Source organism: Sabethes cyaneus, chromosome 1 (assembly GCF_943734655.1).
Source record: "Sabethes cyaneus chromosome 1, idSabCyanKW18_F2, whole genome shotgun sequence".
NCBI lineage: Eukaryota > Metazoa > Arthropoda > Insecta > Diptera > Culicidae > Sabethes > Sabethes cyaneus.
Window position 1 is genome coordinate 153149008 of NC_071353.1, and position 20991 is coordinate 153169998.

At 37.7% G+C, this 20991-nt stretch overlaps 1 protein-coding gene across 1 annotated transcript in view; it reads left to right on the top strand.

Annotated features, from left to right (window-relative positions):
• Positions 1-20415, top strand: part of LOC128745254 (uncharacterized) — a 97344-nt gene extending 76929 nt beyond the window's left edge. The window contains exons 3-4 of the mRNA XM_053842282.1: positions 19137-19280; positions 19398-20415. Of these exons, the coding sequence (XP_053698257.1) occupies positions 19147-19280; positions 19398-20166 (903 nt within the window). The 5' untranslated portion in view covers positions 19137-19146 and the 3' untranslated portion in view covers positions 20167-20415. The remainder of the gene's footprint in view (positions 1-19136; positions 19281-19397) is intronic.
• The last annotated feature ends 576 nt before the right edge of the window (positions 20416-20991 follow it).

The following is a 20991-nucleotide window of genomic DNA, read 5'->3' on the forward strand; positions in this document are numbered from 1 at the left end:
ACTTCCAATTTCCAATTTTTTCTGTTTTACTTTTTTCTTTGGGCCTGTTTTCTTAATTTTTTTCTTCTTTTTCTGTTCCATTTTGCATCTTTTTGTCCCATCATTCTTCTCCTAAATCCCGTTTGAACTCTTTCATCCGTTTTTCTTGTTTCTTCTATCGTTTTTTTTTGTCTCTGATTATTTTCTTTTCACTTTTGGTTTCTCTTGTTTTCTCTTATCTTGTCTCATTTTTGTGTTTATTTTTTTCAGCCTGCTGTTTTCTCTTTGTCTTTTCATTTTCTGTCTTTTTGTATATTTATTCTGCCGTCTTCCGTTTTTCTCCGATTTCTCATTTCTCGTCTTCTTCTGTTTCGTTCTTAATCATTATCTGTCCCCTACGGATTTTTTTCTGTTCCGGTTTTCGCCTTATTTTGCTTTTGAACTCCTTTTCTATCCCGCTTTTCGGTTATCTATTCCGTTCTTTCTCTTATTATGTTCTGTTTTTTCCTCCTTTTCTGTCATGCCTTGTTTTTCTGTTACATATTATCCCATTTGTTTTCTGTTTTCATTTTTCTATCTCAATTTTTTTTCTTCTCCGTTTATCCTCCTTTTCTGTTCACATTTTTCTATTCTTTTGCTTCCGTTTTTTTTTCTTTTTTCTTTTATTTCCCTTCTTTTTCAATCTTTTTGCCCCATTTTTTCAGTCTCATTTCATTTTCTTTTTTCTCCTTTTTCTAAAGAACAGCGTTTGCCATTGTTCCGTTTTGTTCTGTTTTTTTTTTTCGACCTTTCCTTAGGTTTTGTTGCCACTTTGTTTTCTTTTTCCTTCCGGTTTTCCTCTTGTTATCTCATTTTTTCGCTTATTCCGTCTCGTGATTCTGTCCCATTTTTTTTGTATTTTCAGTTTTGTTGTGTTTCCTTATGTTTTTCATCCATTTTTTGGAATACCGTTTTCTGTTTCTTTTCTTTTCCCTTTTTCCTTTTTTCGTTTCGACCTTATTCCAACTCTTTTTATCTTCTTTACTGTTCGGTTTTCGTCTTCGCCTGTTTCGTTTTTTTTTGTTATCTTTTGGTTGCTCAGATTTTCTATCGTTTCTGTCTTTTTATTCTGCTTTTGGCGGTCTAGCAAAGAAAGAACTTTGGTCTCCGGTTTTCTTTTTGTATTTCCCGTTTTTCTTTTGTTTTCTATCCCGCATTACTTTCTTATTTGGTTCGTTCAACTATCGTCTTTCATATCGTATTTGACCTCGTTTTCTGTTCCGTTTTCTATATCTTGATTTCTGGGCACCTTTTCTTTCACATTTTTTTTCCTGTTTTTCTCTTTTATATTCCATTTTTCCTCATTGTCAGGCCCAATTTTCATCTCTTTCTGTCTTTTCTCTTGTTCTGTCTAGTTTGTCGTCATTTTCTGACTTGCTTTCGTCGGTTTCTTTATCGTTTTTACTTCTTTTCGTAATGATTTGCCTCTTTATTCTCATTTTTATTCTGTTTGTCGTCGTTTTCTGTCCAGTCTCCTTTTTTGCCGTGTTTTCACTTTTTTCCCTTTGTTCGTCCCGTTTTTGCCTCATATTTTGTCACGATTATTCTTTCGTTTTTCTTTTTTTCTGTCCCGTTTTTTGTTTCAATTTTCTTTCGTTTCCGTTCCCATTTTTTATGTTTCAGTCCTGTTTTTCCTCTTGTATTTTCTCTTATTTTCCACTTTCTTTTTTGTATTTTCTTTCCCATTTGCCGTCGCTTCGCTTCCCTTTGCCGTTTTTTCGTTTCCAGTTTGCGTAAGTTTTCTGCAGACGGGACTTTTCTTTTCTCTGTTATGTTTATTCTGTTTTTGGCTTGCTTTTTTCACTTTGTTTTTCGGTTTTTCTTTTCCATTTGCCGTTTTTCGTTTTTTTTTCTCCAGTTTCGCCTTTTCTTTTCTCCTTTTCCTGTCCCATTTTCATACCCAATCCCATTTTGTTTGTTCCATATTTCGCCTTTCATATCCCGTTAAGGTTTCGGTTGTTGTCTGTCTCGTTTTTCCTTTGTCTCGCTTTTCTTCTTTTTCTTTCACATTTTCCCTTATTCTCTGTCTCGTTTTTTCCTATACTTTCCCTTTTCCTTTTTTTTCTCCCTTCTTTTCACTCTCATTTTTTCTTTTTTCAACCATTCTTCTTTTTCTGTCCGAACGGGACCTTCTCAGTCCTGATTTTTCTCTTGGTTTTCTTGGTTCAAACAGACGAAATACTGTTTGCTACTCTTTTACGCTTTTCTTTGGTCCGTTTTCCCGCTTTTCTTTTCTTCTTTTTTGTCCTATTTCCCATTACGTTTTCTCCCACTCACCGTTTTGTTCTCCTTTTATTGCCTGTTTGACCTCTTCTCCCGTTTTCCTGATTTCCACTATTGGTTTTCTTTTCTCACTTTCTCCCTAGTCTTCTTTTCCCTCGTGATTTCTCTTGTTTTTTGTTGCGTTTTCTCTATTTTTCGTTCTTGATTTCCCACTTTTTCTGCCACGTTTTTTATGCTTTTTCTGTCCCGTCTTCTATCTATTCGTCTCGTTTTTCTCGTTTTGTTGTGTCCCTTTTATTGTCCGCTTGTTCCATTTTTTCTTCATTTCCTTTACCGTTTCACTTTTCAGTTCTGATTTTCCTGTTTCTTGTTTTTCTTTTTTCTTTTTCGTTTTTTTGTCTATTTATTTCTGTTTTCTTGTTTTCAGGTCCGTTTTTCTTCTTTTCCTCTGGCTCGTTTTTTTGTTTTTTGTCTAGTTAATTGTTTTTCTATTTTCCATTTTCCTTTTCTTTTCCTATTTCTAAGCCATTTTTTCTGCTTTATAGTTCCGTTTTCCGCTTTTCTGTCTAGTTTGTCGTCATTTTCATTTTCGCTTTCCTCGTTTACTTTATTTTTTTCTCTCATTTTCCTTCTTTTCTCTTCCGATTCTCCCTGTTTTTCGGTCAAGCCTCCTCTTTTTCCCTTTTTGTCCTTTTTACGTCCTATTTTATCTCACATTCGGTTACGATTTGTCTTTCATTTTTCTTTTTTTCTATCACATGTTTTCTGTTTCATTGTTCCGTTTCGCTTCGTTTCCTGACCCATTTTTTTATTTGCAGTCTTGTATTTTCTTCGGTGTTTCACTAATTGTTTTGTAATTTTCTTTCCGTCTTTTCTCTTCCCATTTTCCTTTTTTCGTTTTTCTTTACCTCTTCTCGGTTCTTTTCCATTTTTCTTCTTTTGGGTGCTTCGGCTTCGGCACTAGCCCCACATCACAGGCTTTGCTTTTTTGGGTGCCTCGGATTCGTTTTCTGTTACGTTTATTCTGTTTTTGGTTCCCTTTTCTCCTTTGCTCTCTGGTTTTCCTTTCTTATCTCCCGTTTTTCGTCTTTCTTTTTTTATTGTCTCATTTTTTCATCCCTTTTTTATTTAGTTTTGCTCCTTTTATATCCAATTTCCCCTCTTTTTCCCATTTTCCTCGATTCTTCTATGTTGCTATATTTTCTCTCGCTATTTTTTCTTGTTTTCTGTCACGTTTTTCCTCTCTTGTCTCATTTTCACTCTTTTTCTTTCCCGTTTTCCCACCTTTTCTGTGTTTTTTTCCTTTTTGTTTCCTCTTTTCCCAACTTGTCTCGTTTTCCCTCTTTTTTCACTCATTTTTCCTTTTTTCTACCCGTCCTATTTTTCGAAAAACTGACCTTTTCAGTCCTGATTTTTCTCTTCGTTCTCTCTTTTCTGTTTCATTATCTATTTCTTTTTTCTTTTCTTTTCAACGACGTATAGCAGTCGGCTTTTTACTTTTCTGTTGGGGAAGAATAAATGCTTAATGCGAGAAATGTAGATTCAGGCAAACTGAAAATTCTTGATATTAGGCCAAAAATATAGACTTAGCGAAGGTGAGAGTTGAACTCACAGCTCCCAATCTCTAGTAGAGCGTGTTGTTTAACCAATTACACCACTAAGCCGTCTATTTATAGACGATATCAAGAATTTTCAGTTTGCCTGAATCTACATTTCACGCATTAAGCATTTATTCTTCCCCAACATTATCTGTTTCTTTCATTTTCATTTTCATATTTTTTTCTTTTTTTCTCGTTTTTTGTTTTCCATCCGATAACCTCTTTTTTATTTGTTCCTCTTTTTATGTCCGCTTTTCCTCCTTTTCTGTCACGTTCTATCGTGTTTTATCCCGTTTGTCGTCTGTTTTCATTTTCCTCTTTGTGCTCGTTTCTCAATTTTCATACTCCCGTATTTGTTCATGGAAAGGAACAAAGGAAGGAAAGGATAGGATAGGAAAGGAAGAATCCTTTTCTATCTCGTTTTTTCCTATATTTATTCCTTTTTTCTCGTTCTTCTGTTTTTCTCCATTTTTTCTGGTTTTATCTTTCGTTTGCTCTCAGGTTTTCCTTCCATTTTTAAGTGTCCCTTTTTAATCTATTTCTCCCCTGTTTCATCTTCTTTGGTTCTTTGGTCCGTTTCATCTGTTTTTCTTTACTTTTTTTTCTACCACATTTTTCCATCCCATTTCCATTATGTTCTTCTTTCTTTTCTCCTTCCATAACCCGTTTGACCTTTTATTCCTGTATTCCTCGTTTCTTCCCACCGATTTTCTTTTTTCTCTTTAGGTTTCTCCTGTTTTCTGCTTCGTATATCTTTGCATGTCTTCTTGCCGTTTTCCCATCTTTTCAGTCTCGTTTTGTTTGTGTTTTTGTATTCCACTGCTTTTTTCTTCTGTAACATCTTTTTTCTTCCATTTTCCGGCTCGTTTTTCCTTTTTTTTCGGTCTTGTTTTTTTTTGTTTTCTGTCAGCTGGCTCATCTCCCATTTTTTTTGTTCCTTTTTTTATGTCCTGTTTTTCGTCCTTTTCTGTCACCTTCTATTTGCTACATTCTTTTATTTTCTATCGTTTCATCCCGTTTGTCTTTCGTTTTAATTTTTTCTTTTCAGTTTACTCTTTTTTGTACTCGTTTCTCAATTTTCATACTCTCGTATTTTTTTCTTTTCCTCCTTTTCTATGCCGTGTTTTCCTATTTTGTTCCATTTTTTCTAGTTTTTCCGTCTTTTCTCACATTTTACTTATTTTATCTTCCGTTATTTCTTTTTTACAAACTCTTCGGTTTTGCTTTAACTTTAACTTTTGCTTAAAAACGGGAAACTGTTTTTCTTTTTTTTCTCTCCAATTTTAGTGGGAAAGCAGTTTTATATTGGTCATCAGAAAGTTCGGCTCATTCGGTTCGGTGCTCATAGCTTTATTAGCAGTTTTATGAAATTCACGAAAGCCATTAGAGGAATGTAATAAAACTTACTTGGGAATGGTGTTTGAAACGGAGTTGATCTCAAAATAAGTCTTTAACCCTCTAACGGGCAACATCGTAAAAACGATGCGATCAAGCTAAAGAGTGTTTTATCATGAAAAAGAACCTTAAGTTCTGATTTTCATGCAAAAATAATTATCTGGAGGAGCGCCAGGTTAGAAAAAGTTCAATTTATCTTTTTCGTTTTCCATGTCTAACGCTCTACCCAGATATTTTTTCAATTCAAATACATTGCAAAATGGATATAAAGCATGAAATTTACTCATAGAAAATTTTTAAGGTCAATCATTTCGTTCTAGATGTGCTTTTTCATCAAAAGTAAAAAGGAAATATTCGTGCGATAATTATTTTCGAAATTTTTTGGAATTTTTGTTTTTGAAAAATGATAACTTTTGAATGCATAGTCAGAATGTTGTGATATTAATATCAAAATGTCAAGAAATCTGTTCTGAACACATTTTGCATATTGTCAATTTAAAACAATTTTCTTATGCGGCTCTGGAACTCTAAAAGCGAAGGCCGTCTACAGACGGCCTTGCCCGTTAGAGGGTTTTAAATGAAACGTCATAAATTTTGGAATGGATTTCAAAATATACCTAATCAAGAACCTTGAAGTAAATCTTAAAATAGACCTCAAAATTAGGCACAAAATGGACCTAAATTGGACCTCGCAATAAGGTCCCTCAAAATGGATCCTAATATAAATATTAAAAAGAGGACCTCGAAAGGATCATGATATGGACTTTAGTTTGGTTCTTAAAACCAGCCTTGAAATGGGCCTCAAAATAGACCATTAAATGTGGAAGTCTAAGAGCCCCAAATGAACTTTGGAAATGAACTTAAAATTGACATTGCACTAGACCTTAAAATGGAAAGTAAAAGACCTCGCAATGGACTGTAAAATGAACAATAAAAGGAACTTCAAAATCGGTCATGAAAATTGGAGCTCAGAATGGATCTCAAAACGGTCCTTTAAGTGTTGAAAAGCTCGATGACTCTTGACAATAAAGCTCAAAATGGACCCTAAAATCGACTGTAACAAGCGGCTCAGAATACAGCTTACAATTGATAATACAATAGATTTCAAAATGGATCACAAAATGGTCCTTAAAATGGACTTTTAAATTATTGGGCTGTATCTCAAAACGTAGTAAATCAATTCAAAAGGATCTCGAAATAAACAACAAAACAGAGCCCAAAGTGATCCTCAAAAAAGGTCCTGGTTTTCAAAGTGGAACTCTAAAATGTACCTTAAAATAAACCTCATAGTCGTGGACCATAAAAATGACCTTCAAGGGGACTTCGAAACTGACCTAAAATGGTCCTCAAAATGATCTTCAAAATAGAGCTTGAAATGGAGGTCAAAGTGGACTTCAAAATAGATATCTAAATGGACTTTAAAATAGACCTTAACATGGTACTAAAAGTGAACCTTAAAAAGAAAGTGCACCACCGGTAATTGAACCTCAGAATAGATCCCAAAATGGGCCAGAAAATAAACCATAACTAAATGGACATCAAACTTGATTTCAAAATAGACCTCAGAATGGACCATAAAATGGATGACGAAATCTGCTTCAACTGGAAACTAAAAATGGCGCTCGGAATGAACCTCAACGAGGACTTTAAAATAGACCTCAAACAGGATTTCAAAAGCAGAATTGGTCCATTTACGGTCCTACGATAGGACTAAGTAGAGTTTTGTTTTTCGGCATTGCAGTCAAATTGCGGATAAAAAGGAATGTTTTTCTTCTACTACCGACGTTTCGATTTGTATTGAAAACGGTCATTTTTATTAGCAATTTGACTGTAAAGCCGAAAAACAAAACTCTACAAATATACTCACTCAGTCGAAAGTTACAATAAGGATAGGACTAAGAAATCTTCAGTCATCATCGTATGTATTACCATTCCTTTTCTTTTCCTTCTTTTCTATCCCCTTTTTCCCTTTTTCTCTAGGAGCAGCAACATACTAGAACTGTTTGCTCGTACAGCGTACTGTTTGGTTCATGAAATATGTTGAAAAGGAAAGGAGTGCCTGATTCGAAGAATGAAACTGGAAAATTTCGATATAGAGCAAAATAGACCACTCTTTTGGTTGGTACCCGAATGTTTTACTAAATATCTGCCGCCTGTTATATTAAGTAGATTAGACCAAACTTTGTTTTGTTTTCTCAATATTATCATTCCCCGTTATTGCGCCACTTACTTCCTATGCGACGATGCTATATTTGTATGACTACTCTTCGTTGCCTCTTGTTGATCTACAAGGTTAGTGCGATAGAAACAAACAATGCGTTGCCGACAGACAGGTCAGGACAGGACAGGACAGACAGACAGACAGCGACAGGTCTCGTGATTCAAACTACCACCGATCGTGTTTTCTTTTGTATTTAGTCGTACGTGGTCGTGACGTAAACTATTTTGGAAAGGGAGGAAACGTCCAATACGAAATTGGATTGAAATTGGAATTGAATTGGAATTGAAATCAGTGAAGAAATTGGACCTTAGGCTTAAAACTAAACTTAACTTTTAATTTATAAATGCTCTTGAAATTAGACTTGAAACTGGAACTATTTTTACACAAATAATTTACTAATCGCAAAAATAGTGGCAAATTAATTTGAAAACTGCGAACTTTTAGGTTACAGAAATTTTTTGTTTCATATTAAATTTTAAAGAGAAAGTGGGGCACCAGCCTGGGCACGCCACTGGGCAGTCTACTATTCGGGAAGAAAAACTTCCCATACTACCCCCTCCCCTCCTTCCCAGCACCAAACCAAGCGAACGAAAGAAGAAATAGTATTTGTCGATTCGGTAGCAAGTTTGACAGCTCGTACAATCCCACTCGTCGAGATGAGCTGGAATAGCAGAGATGGTTAAAGTTTGATACGGGAGAAAACTAGATCGTATTTCCCGTTCCTGCTCAGCCTGCAGCCCTCCGCCGGAACGACACGAAATGGTTGGAATTTTCGACGAAGCCTTGGGTGGGTGGTTGGTTGGAACATGATTTCCATAGTAAGTAGGATTTGAATCGGGGGTTTTACTGGCAAAACGGGTTAAGATATGTGCCGTCACGTAAAATTGAAAGTAATCCCTTTGGAGGAACATGATGGGGTAAGATAAATGCGGTCCAAGTGTAATCTCGATTGTAATGTTTTTTTTCCGAACCATCTGTCGGTAGGATTTTGATTAAATTTTAATTTCATTTCGAGAGAAACCATTTAAATTTGACTGTTTGTGTCCACAGGTTAATTAGCAGTACTGCTGAGTCACAACCTTTTAACCACCAAAAAAAAAGAATGGCAAAACAACACTGCCATAATTCATCCAAGCCTCCACGACCAAATGCTACTGAAAAATGTAGACCTTTTAGCAGATTGCCTTATACTTTTCAACCGGAAGTAAAATCCGGGGACGACGTGGCAGTAGATTCGGTTCGAGTGACGTGGGGTGGCGCGAGAAAAGGGCTGTGTCGAGCTGCCTGAAAATTTCGCAAACATGTGTGCACAGATGTGTACACAAAACCCAGATCCAGAGATCGGAGTCCGTTGTTGCTGCTGCTGCTGCTGCTGGCTTAGAAAGAGTACCGAGTACAGAAGCAGAGAGCAAAACATCGTCGTCGTCGTCGTCGGAAAATCCGTGTATTCACACGGAACAGACACACAAACATACTACGCCCGCCTGCCTAGCCCAGCCTAGCCTTGCCTTGCCTCGACTGGTTGGTTGCGGGTCAAAAACAAAATAAAATGATTTCGTTTGTCACCGAGCGAAACAATGACATGAATCCTGGCCCCGGCCGGGCCGGGCCGGGAAACAATGATATATACTTCCGGGCGGAAAAAGGAAATAAATCCGGAGCTTGCAGAGTACGTACAGTACATTTCGCTTGTTACTCGAGACTCGAAGCTGATGGGGTTGGTTGTAACCGAACGGAGCAAATACACTTCGTTTATTTTCCTTGGAGGGCTCTTATGAGCGCAGTAAATTAGGTCAATCAAATCAACTTCAGTTTTTGGATTTAGCCAGACCAACGGAAAAGAGCATGTGATCAAATTGGATGTCACGTTTGTATTTTTTAGTACAACTCAACTTCGATTGTAACGTTCCTTCGAGTACGTTCTTCGATATTGAGGTAAAATTTAAGATGATGTGCCTGTCTCACTGAATGATGCTTTAAACCCCTCATAGATCAGTAATTCACGTTCCGAAATTCACGCATTAGATCTAATTGCAAGAGTTTTATGGGCATTTTATAAACGGAAAGAATATTTAACAATTTTCCAAAATAATTCCAAGGGAAATTTCCTAATTTTCTCGGACATCGCTTATTTTTAAAATTTACAAGTCTTCAAGTAACAATGTGGGCTTGATTGCACATCTATAATTGCACCTGTTCATACACACAAGTAATCCCAATAAACCGCACAATAAACCGCACTCCACTTACGTAAGTGAAGTTAATTTTGTTAGGCGATAGTAGTGAAATTTATCGTATTTCACTGCGGTTTTCCAGAGCCATCCGAAGCGGGACACTTGCAGTGCAATCAATGTAAGTGCGATGCAAATGGTAACGGTTGAGAAATTGCCTACAAGTTTAATGTGCACTGTTCGTGTTGAAATGACGTCGTAAAGTTTTGATAAATCTGATAATTTTGATATTTTTGACACATTTTTAACATATTTTTAAAATTTTTAGCAAAATTTTATCAATTCTAGCTTATTAACTAAAAAAAATTTATCAGTTTTAACACTTACGGAACTTTTTTGGTATATTTTAAAAAATTGTTACCTCTTTTTGACATATTTTGGACAGACTTTTTGGATACATTCTGCCATTATGCCAAATGATTTTATGACAAATGACCGGTGGCGGTTCTCATTATATTGTGACGCAGCGATGATTGACTGAAGTGCGCATTTGTAGGAAAGCGAAATTTTGTAATTACGCTTGACGTCCATTATGCCTACCGTCCAATATGCCTATCATCCGTTATGCCTAACGTCCATTTAGCCTAATGTCCGTATGCCTAACGTCGCGTACCCGCAGATGACAGCTCTTCTGCTCTACATACATTCAATATATTTCTAACATTCTTTAAATTTGAAGTATTTTTGGAATATTTTCGACAAACCTTTTTAATTTTTTTATACAATTCTTGTTTATTTCTGAAAGCTTTTTAATAAATTTTCACTATCCAACTAAGTTGTTGTGAAGCAGTTGTGGCAACTGATATACGACTGAAGTTTTTGGAGCGTCTTAGTAGAATACGAAAGCTGAAAATTAAATTAAAACAAAACTTGTCTTATTTTCGAACAGTTCGAAAACAGACACTGAGGAAGCCTGCAATAAAATATACATAGTTGAATTAAATTGGATAAGTTTTCTTTTTATTTAATTTCCAGGATCTGATATATGACTAATTCTGGTTGTAATTAAGTTTATGCAACTAAAAGTGCTAAAATTGTGCTGCTTGAGGGGACGTATACGTGACGTATGACTTTTTAAAGGTATTTAAACATTTTTGATATACTTTTCGACTTCGATGACTGCCGTTGGTCAGACTGACTCCTGCCAAGGGCGCTAGCCCTGTCCTGGGGTGCAAAAAATGCCCTGAACCTCAGTAAGGTATTCCTGAGTGTAGGAAAGAACTTGATATAGAGAGTTGTACAAATCATGCATGAAATCATTTAGAAACGAGGGCGCGCCAAATCGGGCATTTTCCAGGGCCGCCACGATGTCACTTTACGACTTTGAAACCGGGGCTAGAATCTGGGTCCAAAATTTGATAAAAAATATGGTTCCGAATCTGGTCCAGGCCAAAAATCTGGTCTTGGTCCACAATGTGGTTCCTAATGTGGTACCACATCTGATCCAAAATCTGATTAAATGGTGGTATGTATTATCTAAAACCAGTTCCAAATTTAATAAAAATGTAATCCAAAATTTGGCCCAAAATTTGTTCAATAATTCGAAACATAATTTGATAAAAATGGGGTCCGCAATGCTGATCTAGAATCTAGTCCAAAACGTGATCCAAAATCTAGCTAGTGGTTTAAAATCTGATCAAAAATGTTGCCCAATATCTGGTTTATGTTCTGGTGCAATTCCAGAGCCTGCAAGCTCCAGATCAGTTCTAGAATCTGGGTCTAAAATCTAATCTAAAATCTGGTCAAAAATTTATTCTGATTTTATGAAAATGCGGTTTAAAATTTGGTTCAGAATCTAGTCCAAATCCGTTCCAAAATCTGAATCAAAAGTTGATAGAAAATGTGGTCCACGTAACTACAAAATCTGGTTGGTGATTTAAGAACTGATCAAAAAAGCTGTGGTCCAAAAAATCTGATTAAAAATGTTCCAAAATTATTTGTCAAGTTTTTGGATAACATTTGGCGCATTTTCAAAAAAATTTTAGTCATATTTTAGACATGTGCAAAGTTTTTGGCATACGTTTTTTTTTTCAGGACAATTCCATTAACATTTTCAACACCTAGTTAATCTACGTTGTCCCATTTTTGACACGTTTGCGACAAATTTTTTTTGTACACTATTGTCATATTTTTATTTGCTTTTAACACATTTTACATTTTTAGAATTTTGTCACTGTTGATTCATTTTGGATGTATTTTTGACACCTCTGGAACTTTTTTTGACATGTTTTGAAAATGTTTACCCTTTTTTGACGCATTTTTAAAACTTTGAAGGTCTTTTTCCACTTTTTTTTCAAGATAGTGATATGCTCATTTCTGGCTTATTTTTGACAATTTTTTAACATCTTTTTGACATCGTTCAGACGCATTCTCAAACATATGTTTGACGTATTTTGTACATTATTAACGTTTCTAAAAATTGAAAAACAGTGTTTTATCAAAATTTTCATTAGTTTATGTCCAATTAATTCAAAAATTGTACTAATAAATCGTGTAAATAAGTCTTAAGTGTATTCTTGATATTATTTTGACGCTTGTTGGGAAACAGTTGACACATTTTCAACATATTTTCGTCAAGTTTTTGACATGTGCCAATCTTTTGGTATACTTTTGACATATGTTATAACTTTTAACATTTTTAGTACTATTACAAGAATAGATTTGGTTTTCACGTTTAACATTACATAAGTAAAAATGCTTAAAATCTATTTCTTCTTTGTTTTTCAGTGGCCCAATACCGGAAGGACAAAAATTTTATGAAATATTTGTAATGGCCTTATTGAAAATTTTAAGCTCTTTTGAAATACTCCTGACATCTCTTATAGTTGCAAATTGTTTTGTCACCCTCCCCCCTAAAATTGGCTTTAAAAATCGCGCGGCAAAAACAAATTTATGGACATGAGCAAAATTTTTTTTTGATAAATTCTCATCCAACTACGGCTTTTATAATCACTGTTTACGAAGCCCGCACTCGTGTGATCTAATTTTCTCACACACGCGTTCTCGTTCTAAGGAACAGGCTGGCATGAGCATCTCTTTCGGACTCCCTTTCTTATTTTTTCATGCACAGCGACGAATTTTTGCGAGTGTATATTCAGCTGGCAACCACGGCAACGATCGTTCGCGAGGGCTCGCACTTTTTGCCCGCTTGTGTAAGTGCTTACTTACTTACTTATGTGTCCATGTCCGCCGATCCGGCAGAACAAAGGGATGAAATCAGAGATCTCCACTGCTGACGGTTACTCGCCATGGCTTTTACCTGTCGCCAGGACAGATTCGCGTCTACAGCCCGGATGTCATTGGCTAGGCTGCGTCGCCAAAAGCCTCTGGGTCTGCCTTTTCTACGCTGTCCTTATGCTTCTCGCAGTCGAGTGCTTCTCTGCAAATCTCGTTCGCTCTTTTCCTCAAGGTGTGTCCGATCCACTTTCACCTACATTCACGAATTTCTGTGGCTCTCGGCCGTTGATGACACCGACGATGGAGTTCCTCATTGGATAGCCAGTCAGCAGGCCACCTGGCACGAATGATGTATCGCAGGCAAGAAGAATGAGAAGAAGAAAAAGTGGGACCGAGAAGAAAAGAAACAACAATGAAAAAATCTGTATTCGTCCATCCTAATAGTGTGCCGCTAACCCTCACTAGTTGTTGGCTACTTGCGGTCGCGAGCTGTTGGCTTCGTGAGCGGGCTGTGCAGAAAGACGCTACGAGACTGTACGCTCGCGAGTGTGTAGGTAACAGAATATATGCACACAGCACCAGCGATTGTTTATCGTACGCTTGCGTCAGTGGAGTAAGCGTTGGATGCTGTGCTTGTCACACTCACTCGCGTAAGAGTGGGGATGGCTTGCCGAATAACCTCGGTGGAAAAAACCTCGTTCCTGTAGAAATACGATTTTCAAACTCAACAAAACAAAAGTTTGTTCCAATCGTGTTTTTACAGGAAAGGGCGTTTTATTCCGCCACGATTATTGCACGCCGCACTGGGGAATGCTTGTGAGCATGATCGTTTTTCATCCACTTCCCGTGGTCACAAAATTAATATCTAAATAAGCGAAAAAATCTGTAGGATTGATATCTGAGGTAAAAAAAAGGATTTTTTTGAAATTTTAGTCGTTTAAGTCTCCTTGAGACTCAAAAGTGTGCGATTTAATTCTTCAAATTCGATGCAATAAGTAAAGAATCAAAAAAACATCAACTGAAGACTGTTTCCCTGATACTATTGGGCTGTAAACAGAGAGTTTGGAAGAGGTAAATACTTAGTGATTGATATCTTTTCTCCTCCGCTGGATTCTTACGATGAAATGTTTATTTTTTGTTTTGTTGAAAGGCAGAAGGAGCAGTTAGTTCCTTTATGTGCTCTAAAAACTCGCAAATTTCTTCTAGATTCTAGGATCACAACATTCGGTGGGGTACTTTTTTTATGTTAATTTTTCCAACCAGTAGCGCGAATGCTGCTCGTTAATTAACATGTAGCTCGGTGTTATTTATTGATTGCTGACTATTTAAAGCGCTGGAAGTTACGCAGATCAATCGCAGATCGCTATTTCAAAATTAGTCACTGAAAATGCGTGGCGGCTACAGCTTGATTTAAAACTTGACGTGCAATTACAGAGCTTGCCTTCTATCTATCAAAAGCAGGTTATAATAATTGGAAAACCACAATTTAGAACATCTTAGGCTACGAACGCAGATTTGATGCAACGCTAATTGTGTTCCACCATTTAAAATATTTAAAGAGTGGAATTCATAGATTGTTGTAGAAATATCGAAAAGAAATAGTATACATTACGACCCAATAATGTTCAATTTGATATCTTTATACGAAATCTATTCCGTTTTGATATTATTTCTGATACTTTTTTTTAAATTTAATTGAGCAGAGAAAAGCCTGCGGGAGTAAAACTAGTATACGATTCCTGTGGTTTGGTAAAGCATTGTAGGCTTTTGTGGCATAATATAGGAAGGTCTTTTTTCCCATTTCGGTTTTTGGCAGGCTTAAAGATGAGTTGTGATGGGTGATTAAATTGGTCATGAGGCCTTTTAGCTGTACTAGGCATTGCAGGTCACGAAGGCCGGAAACAGGTAATACGGATCGGTCGGCTTGACGACGTAGCTGTCGAGAAATGCGGTGGTTTCTTAGAAACAGCCCTCAAACTACAGTTCTGCGTTACTTGTACCCAAGTAGCACACTTCGACCACATTTAGTTGAAATAACTTATTTGTGACTTATATTAGTCATATAGCAGTAACTTCAACTACTATATAACAACTGTACTGCTAGGGTAGGGAATTTAAACAAGTTCTTGCCGCATCCCAGATAGACACCAGATACTGCCGTTAGGACTGAACTAAAGCATAGTAGACAGATATACGCCATTTAGTTGAAGTAATCTCTCGTTTGCAGTGTATTTATATGATGACTAGTTGACCCGACAAACTTCGCATTGCCACAAATTAAGGGGGCATAGCACTTTTAACACCATATTTTTTGCCTAATTTCAAATATTTTATTCTCGATAACGCGAAAAGCGAATCGATTCGGGTTTTTTGCATTCCAAACATTGCACTTTATACTAATACTAGCTGACCCGACAAACTTCGTATTGCCACAAATTAACCTGTGTTGTACATAAATCATGAATCTCGGATGATCTTTGTCACAATCTCGAGTTTTGCAAGCCCCCCAGTGGGCGGCGCTTCCGACGGCGGGTCACCGGCAACACTCGCGACCGTCTCGTCCTGAATGATCTAGTGTTACTATAGATAGTTTTTGTGGTCTTGTATTGACTAATGTTTTATGGAAGAGTCTCGAATTTCTCGAGTTCGATTAGTTTTTGAGTTTCGCAAAAATTTCTGTTTTATTTGTATGAGAGTCCATATCCCCCTACCACAGGGGTGAGGGGTCTCTAACTATCGTAAAATAAATTCAAGACTCCAAAATCTCCCACATGCCAAATTTGGTTCCATTTGATTGATTAGTTCTCGAGATAAGAGGAAATTTGCATGTCATTTGTATGGAAGCCCACCCTCTTAAAGGGGAGATGGGCCATAACTCGCTTTTTAAAGAAGAAAGGGGTCTCAACTCACCATAGAAAAAAAGCTTGCGTCCAAAACCACTTACATGTCAAATTTGGTTCAATTTGCTTGATTAGCTCTCGAGTTATGAGGAAATTTGTTTTTCATTTGTATAGGAGCCCCCCCCCCCCCTCTTAAAGTGGGGAAATCCATAGAAAATATACCATAGAAAATATTCTTGCCTCCAAAAACACCCACATGCCAAATATGGTTCCATTTACTTGATTAGTTCTCGAATTATGTGGAAATTTGTATTTCATTTGTGTAGAAGCACCCCCTCTTAAAGTTGGGAGGGGTCCTAATTCACCATAGAAAATATTTTTGCCTCCAGAAACCTCCACATGCCAAATTTGGTTCTATTTGCTTGATTAGTTCTCGAGTTATGAGGAAATTTGAATTTCATTTGTATAGGAGCCCCCCTCTCCTAAAGTGGGTAGGGGTCCCAATTCATCATAGAAAAAATTTTTGTCTCCAAAAACACCCACGTGCCAAATTTGGTTCCATTTGCTTGATTAGTTCTCGAGTTATGAGGAAATTTGTATTTCGTTTGTATAGGAGCTCCCCCTCTTAAAGTTGGGAGGGGTCCTAATTCACCATAGAAAATATTCTTGCCCTCGAAAACTTTCACATGCCAAATTTGGTTTCATTTGCTTGATTAGCTCTCGAGTTATGAGGAAATTTGTATTTCATTTGTATAGGGGCCCCCCTCCTAAAGTGAGGAGGGGTCCCAGTTCATCATAGAAAAAAATTTTGTCTCCAAAAACACCCACGTGTCAAATTTGGTTCCATTTGCTTGATTAGTTCTCGAGTTATTAGGAAATTTGTATTTCGTTTGTATAGGAGCCCCCCCTCTTAAAGTGGGGAGGGGTCCTAATTCACCATAGAAAATATTCTTGCCCTCGAAAACCTTCACATGCCAAATTTGGTTCCATTTGCTTGATTAGTTCTCGAGTTATGAGGAAATTTGTATGGAAGCCCCCCCTTTTAAAGAGGAGAGGAGTTATAATTCTCCTTATAAAGAGGGGAGGGGTCTAAATTTACCATAGATTAAATTCTTGTCACCGGAAACACCTACATGCCAAATTTTGTTCTATTTGCTTGATTAGTTGTCGAGTTATGCAGAAATTTGTGTTTCAATTGTATGGGAGCCCCCCCTCTTAGTGGGGGGAGGGGTTTCTAACCATCACTAAAACCTTTCCTGGCCCCAAAAAACCTCTACATGCATATTTTCATGCCGATTGGTTCTGTAGTTTTCGATTCTATAAGGAACATATGGACAGACAGACAGACAGAAATCCTTCTTTATAGGTATAGACTAGCTTTCTGCCTGTTACTTCTGTCTTTTTATTGATTTCTATGGGCATTCTTTCCATTTTCGATGTTTTTTTCTATTCTGTCCTAGTTTTTTCTGCGCTTATTTTTGTTTCTTTCGTGTATGTTCTTTGATTTTTTTTACTATTTTTTGTTATGTCTCATTTTTATGTTATTTTTGAATAATTAAATTTTGTTTAAATGTTTCTACTCAGTTTGCTGCAGTATTGGATGTTGGTACAACTCTGCACTTCGACAATTTTTTTATCAGATTATGAATTCGATGAAATTTTATCTTATTAAAAAAACCTAGAGTAGAATAGAACTCCTTTTGACGTAGAACTGTGTCTTACCGCTGGGTGTCAATCCAAAGTTTGGATTCAAACCAGCAGCGTCACGAAAGAAAGATTTTCAACGCTAACAGTTCTTCAAATTTAAAACGGATTTTGATGGTTCGCGTACCATTCGATTCATAAAAGATACAGCAATTGTATGGCTCTTATGAAAAGACTGTTTTCTAATCGTTACATAGTGAAAATCAACGGAAACTTTCAAATTAAAAAATTTCTACTCATTTTCCGTGTCGACGGACGACGATTACATTCACCAAGCTTGTGTGTGACTGCTGCTTCAAGACCGAGAAGCAAAATAAACTTGGCAGTTGCGTAGTCATGCCTTCTTGACATGTAAAGATTATTGAAATGACGTAAACAGAAAAGCAAAGCCATTATCGTTTGACTTTTTGCTGGCTACTACATAACGCTGCAAACAGACGGGCGACATATGCAGTCATGGACTGGCTAATGTAAATCAATTTTCGTGCCTTGACAGTTGCAACCGCGGAATGAGAGAACAGACAAGAGCGAATATGTTCAGATGACAAAGTAAATATAGTATTACATTTGAATTTTGGAGCAGTCAGATCAAGGAATGGCTCTTATTAATGCCAATAATATATTGTTTTCAAGATTTAATTTTTTTTCCTAGAATTTTGTTAATAGCTAGGTGCGTGAGAGAGATTTCTATTCTAAAATACAGCAATGAATCGCTAATTGGGGGTCCGTTAACTGGGCCATGCTCCAACTTGAATGCTAGCCTCCCAGTTCGCTTCGGGGTACGATGCTGGTCTAACAAGTAACTCGTCCGTAATTGTCCTGTACTCTAATAACCGGCTGCGAAGTCTGTCGATAAAGAAGGGTCAAGTTCTCAGTAGGACGTTTATACGCATGGCTTCGGTTTTTCCAACTTGAATGTCAAAATTCTAATGGACTTTTGAGTTTAGAAATTAACGCTCTTTTACGCCACACGTAGGCCAATAGGGTGTGAAAAGTTTTCTTTAATATTCCATTCTTCGCAAAAAACCGCCTAACGTAATTCTACGCCAGCTACGAGATTGTGTCTGGAGTACAAACTTTCTGTTTTTTTCATAATTCTTAATCGATAATTCTAACAACTTTAACTAAAAATATTTAGTGAGGCTCGAAGTTGATTGGAGATTAATTATTTTCAGCCAATAAATTTGCCCAGAAAAATTATCACGGCGAAGATAGCCGACGATGTATGAAAGTGATGCTCTTTCAGAAACCAAACAGCGATAAAATAGACAGCAAATAATGTTTCACATTATCTACTGACCAAATGACGCTATTACGGCTTTTCTAATTCTGTAGACTCACGGCGAGTCATCGCCGGAAAGATAGGCCGGCCGGACCCTTTCGATGGCCACATCCATCCATTCAATCTGGCCCCGCCAACCAACCAGACACATGATAGGTCAGCAATTCAGCGCCATAAATTTCGGGGATAATGACCTTGCGGACAGCGAAGATAGCTTCCTTGGCAAATAATAATGTCGCCCCAGAATAGAAGACAGAAAATACCGTCATTAGGAAACCGTAATCGGTCGTTATTGGTCGTAGTTTGTCATTGGTGGCGGGTTGGTGGCATCGAGTTTACACCTAAATGTTTATCCCATCCTTGTTTAGCAAACCCATACTAAACACGTCACGTTTCTTTAGGTGGAAACCCCATTTTAAACTTCTATCCCGTACTTTTATTACACAGCTCTCCCATCATGAATAACTGCCGAATTCTAGTCGATGTCGACTGCAGCCGTTACGAGGACGATGCCTTCTCGCTGTTGGATAAATCGGCCGAAGTTAACGTGGTCAAGGATCTCAAATCCTCCACGGTGGCCACCTTCGACCAGTAAGTCGTTGCGCTTTCAATTTTTGGTGATTGGTGTTTGGGTTATTCATAATTTACCTCCAAATTAAATTGCTTTCAACCTTCCTTGATTCTCTCTCGCAACACACAAAAACACAGGACAAGCTTCCCGCATCTGAACACTTCCTCGCGTACCCAGCTGAAGCAGCAACTGCTGCGGGAGCAGCTTAAAAATAGTGACAAAAGCCCCTCGCCAATGTCACCATCTCCATCGGTTTTCTCCGTTCAGCTTCCGCTGGAAAACATGGACATCGATTTGCCGAAAAAGGTCCTCCAGGTGGAAACCCGTCTGGAGAATCCAACCCGCTATCACGTCATCCAGAAGCAGAAGACCCAGGTTCGCGAGTACGTCACCGCCGCGCTCAAGCTGACGAAGCAAAACGTCCTCCGGGAAGCCACCCACTCGCGCATGCTGATCCTAGCGAAGCTGTACGATTCGTTTATTGGCAACAAACCGGCGAGCGGAGCGACGCCAAATCGACCAACAACGCCGTCGGCGACGGCAACCCAGGCTGCGGCCACGGTCGAGCAGCAGCAGGAATGGCGACTGGAGATGAAGCTGGCGTCACGGTTTGGCAACAAAATCTACCAGACGTTCATTGACGAGTTCGACTACATCCGGGACTTGCTGTGCCAGATTCGGTTCGAAATTCCCAAGTGGGTCTTCGTGGTGACCGAATTCGAGGGCGAGATTTCCTCTTTTCAGAGTGCGAAAGCTGCGGCTGGTGTTGAGGAACTGCTGCTGAAGCAGTCGCTTAGCAGCGAGAAGAACTCCAAGCACGAGAAGTTTATCGAACCGGAGGTTCGCGATCGGATCAAGAAGGATAACCATAACTGCAGTATGTATCGGTGGGTGGGGAAGGGCTAGGCTCGTGGCGTTGAGCTACCCGCTTGTGATATAACGTACGATGGATTGTAAAGAGGCTAGAGTCCCGTTTCGAAAATGCACATCGAAATGATTTCACTCACTGCTTGTTTTTAGTTGATTCATTATTTTTGTTTAACACAATAAAGAAGCTCATTGCTTCTAAATTCCTTCCAAGTTTCTTCCAAATTTCTTTCCAAGTTTTTCTAGCAGGTCTAGGGTTGGCCAGTACTGGGAATCGTTGTACGGAATTTTTACCGGACCTGGGAATTCTGACTCGTGTTCATATTTGGATTGGAGCTACAGTCACGTGACGTCATTTACTGAGGACCGTTCCTGAATTTTGACTTATCTCTAGCTACACAAAAGTTTTTTTTTAAACTCGTCAAAAGCTACCTTAGCGCTGTGATATGATGTTGAATAATATTATTGCATTTGTTTTATTAAAAGTTTTGTAAAGAATTGTACATTTTTGTTGGCATATGAATTTTTGTTTGTGAAATTCCAAACTAGTTCAACTTTCAGCCTCTGGATTCTAATTCACTTGGTCGTGAAAAACTGTTTCAAAACAGTTTAACTAACTGTCTCTAATCAGTTGATATAATTAAAAGTAACGCTGCTTAGACCAATGGTTAGTAGACGGCTTCAACGGCTTTAATTTGGATTCCTACGATTTTTTGCCTTGGAGGTACTGGGGAGATGTTTTTGGCTTTGTGGAATACTTGCTACTAAAAGGATGTGTAAAATCGGCGTAAATAGAATTGATCTTTTAATCATAATTAGTAGATATGTAAGCGGAAATGTTTTCGCACGAAAGTGTCTTTGATA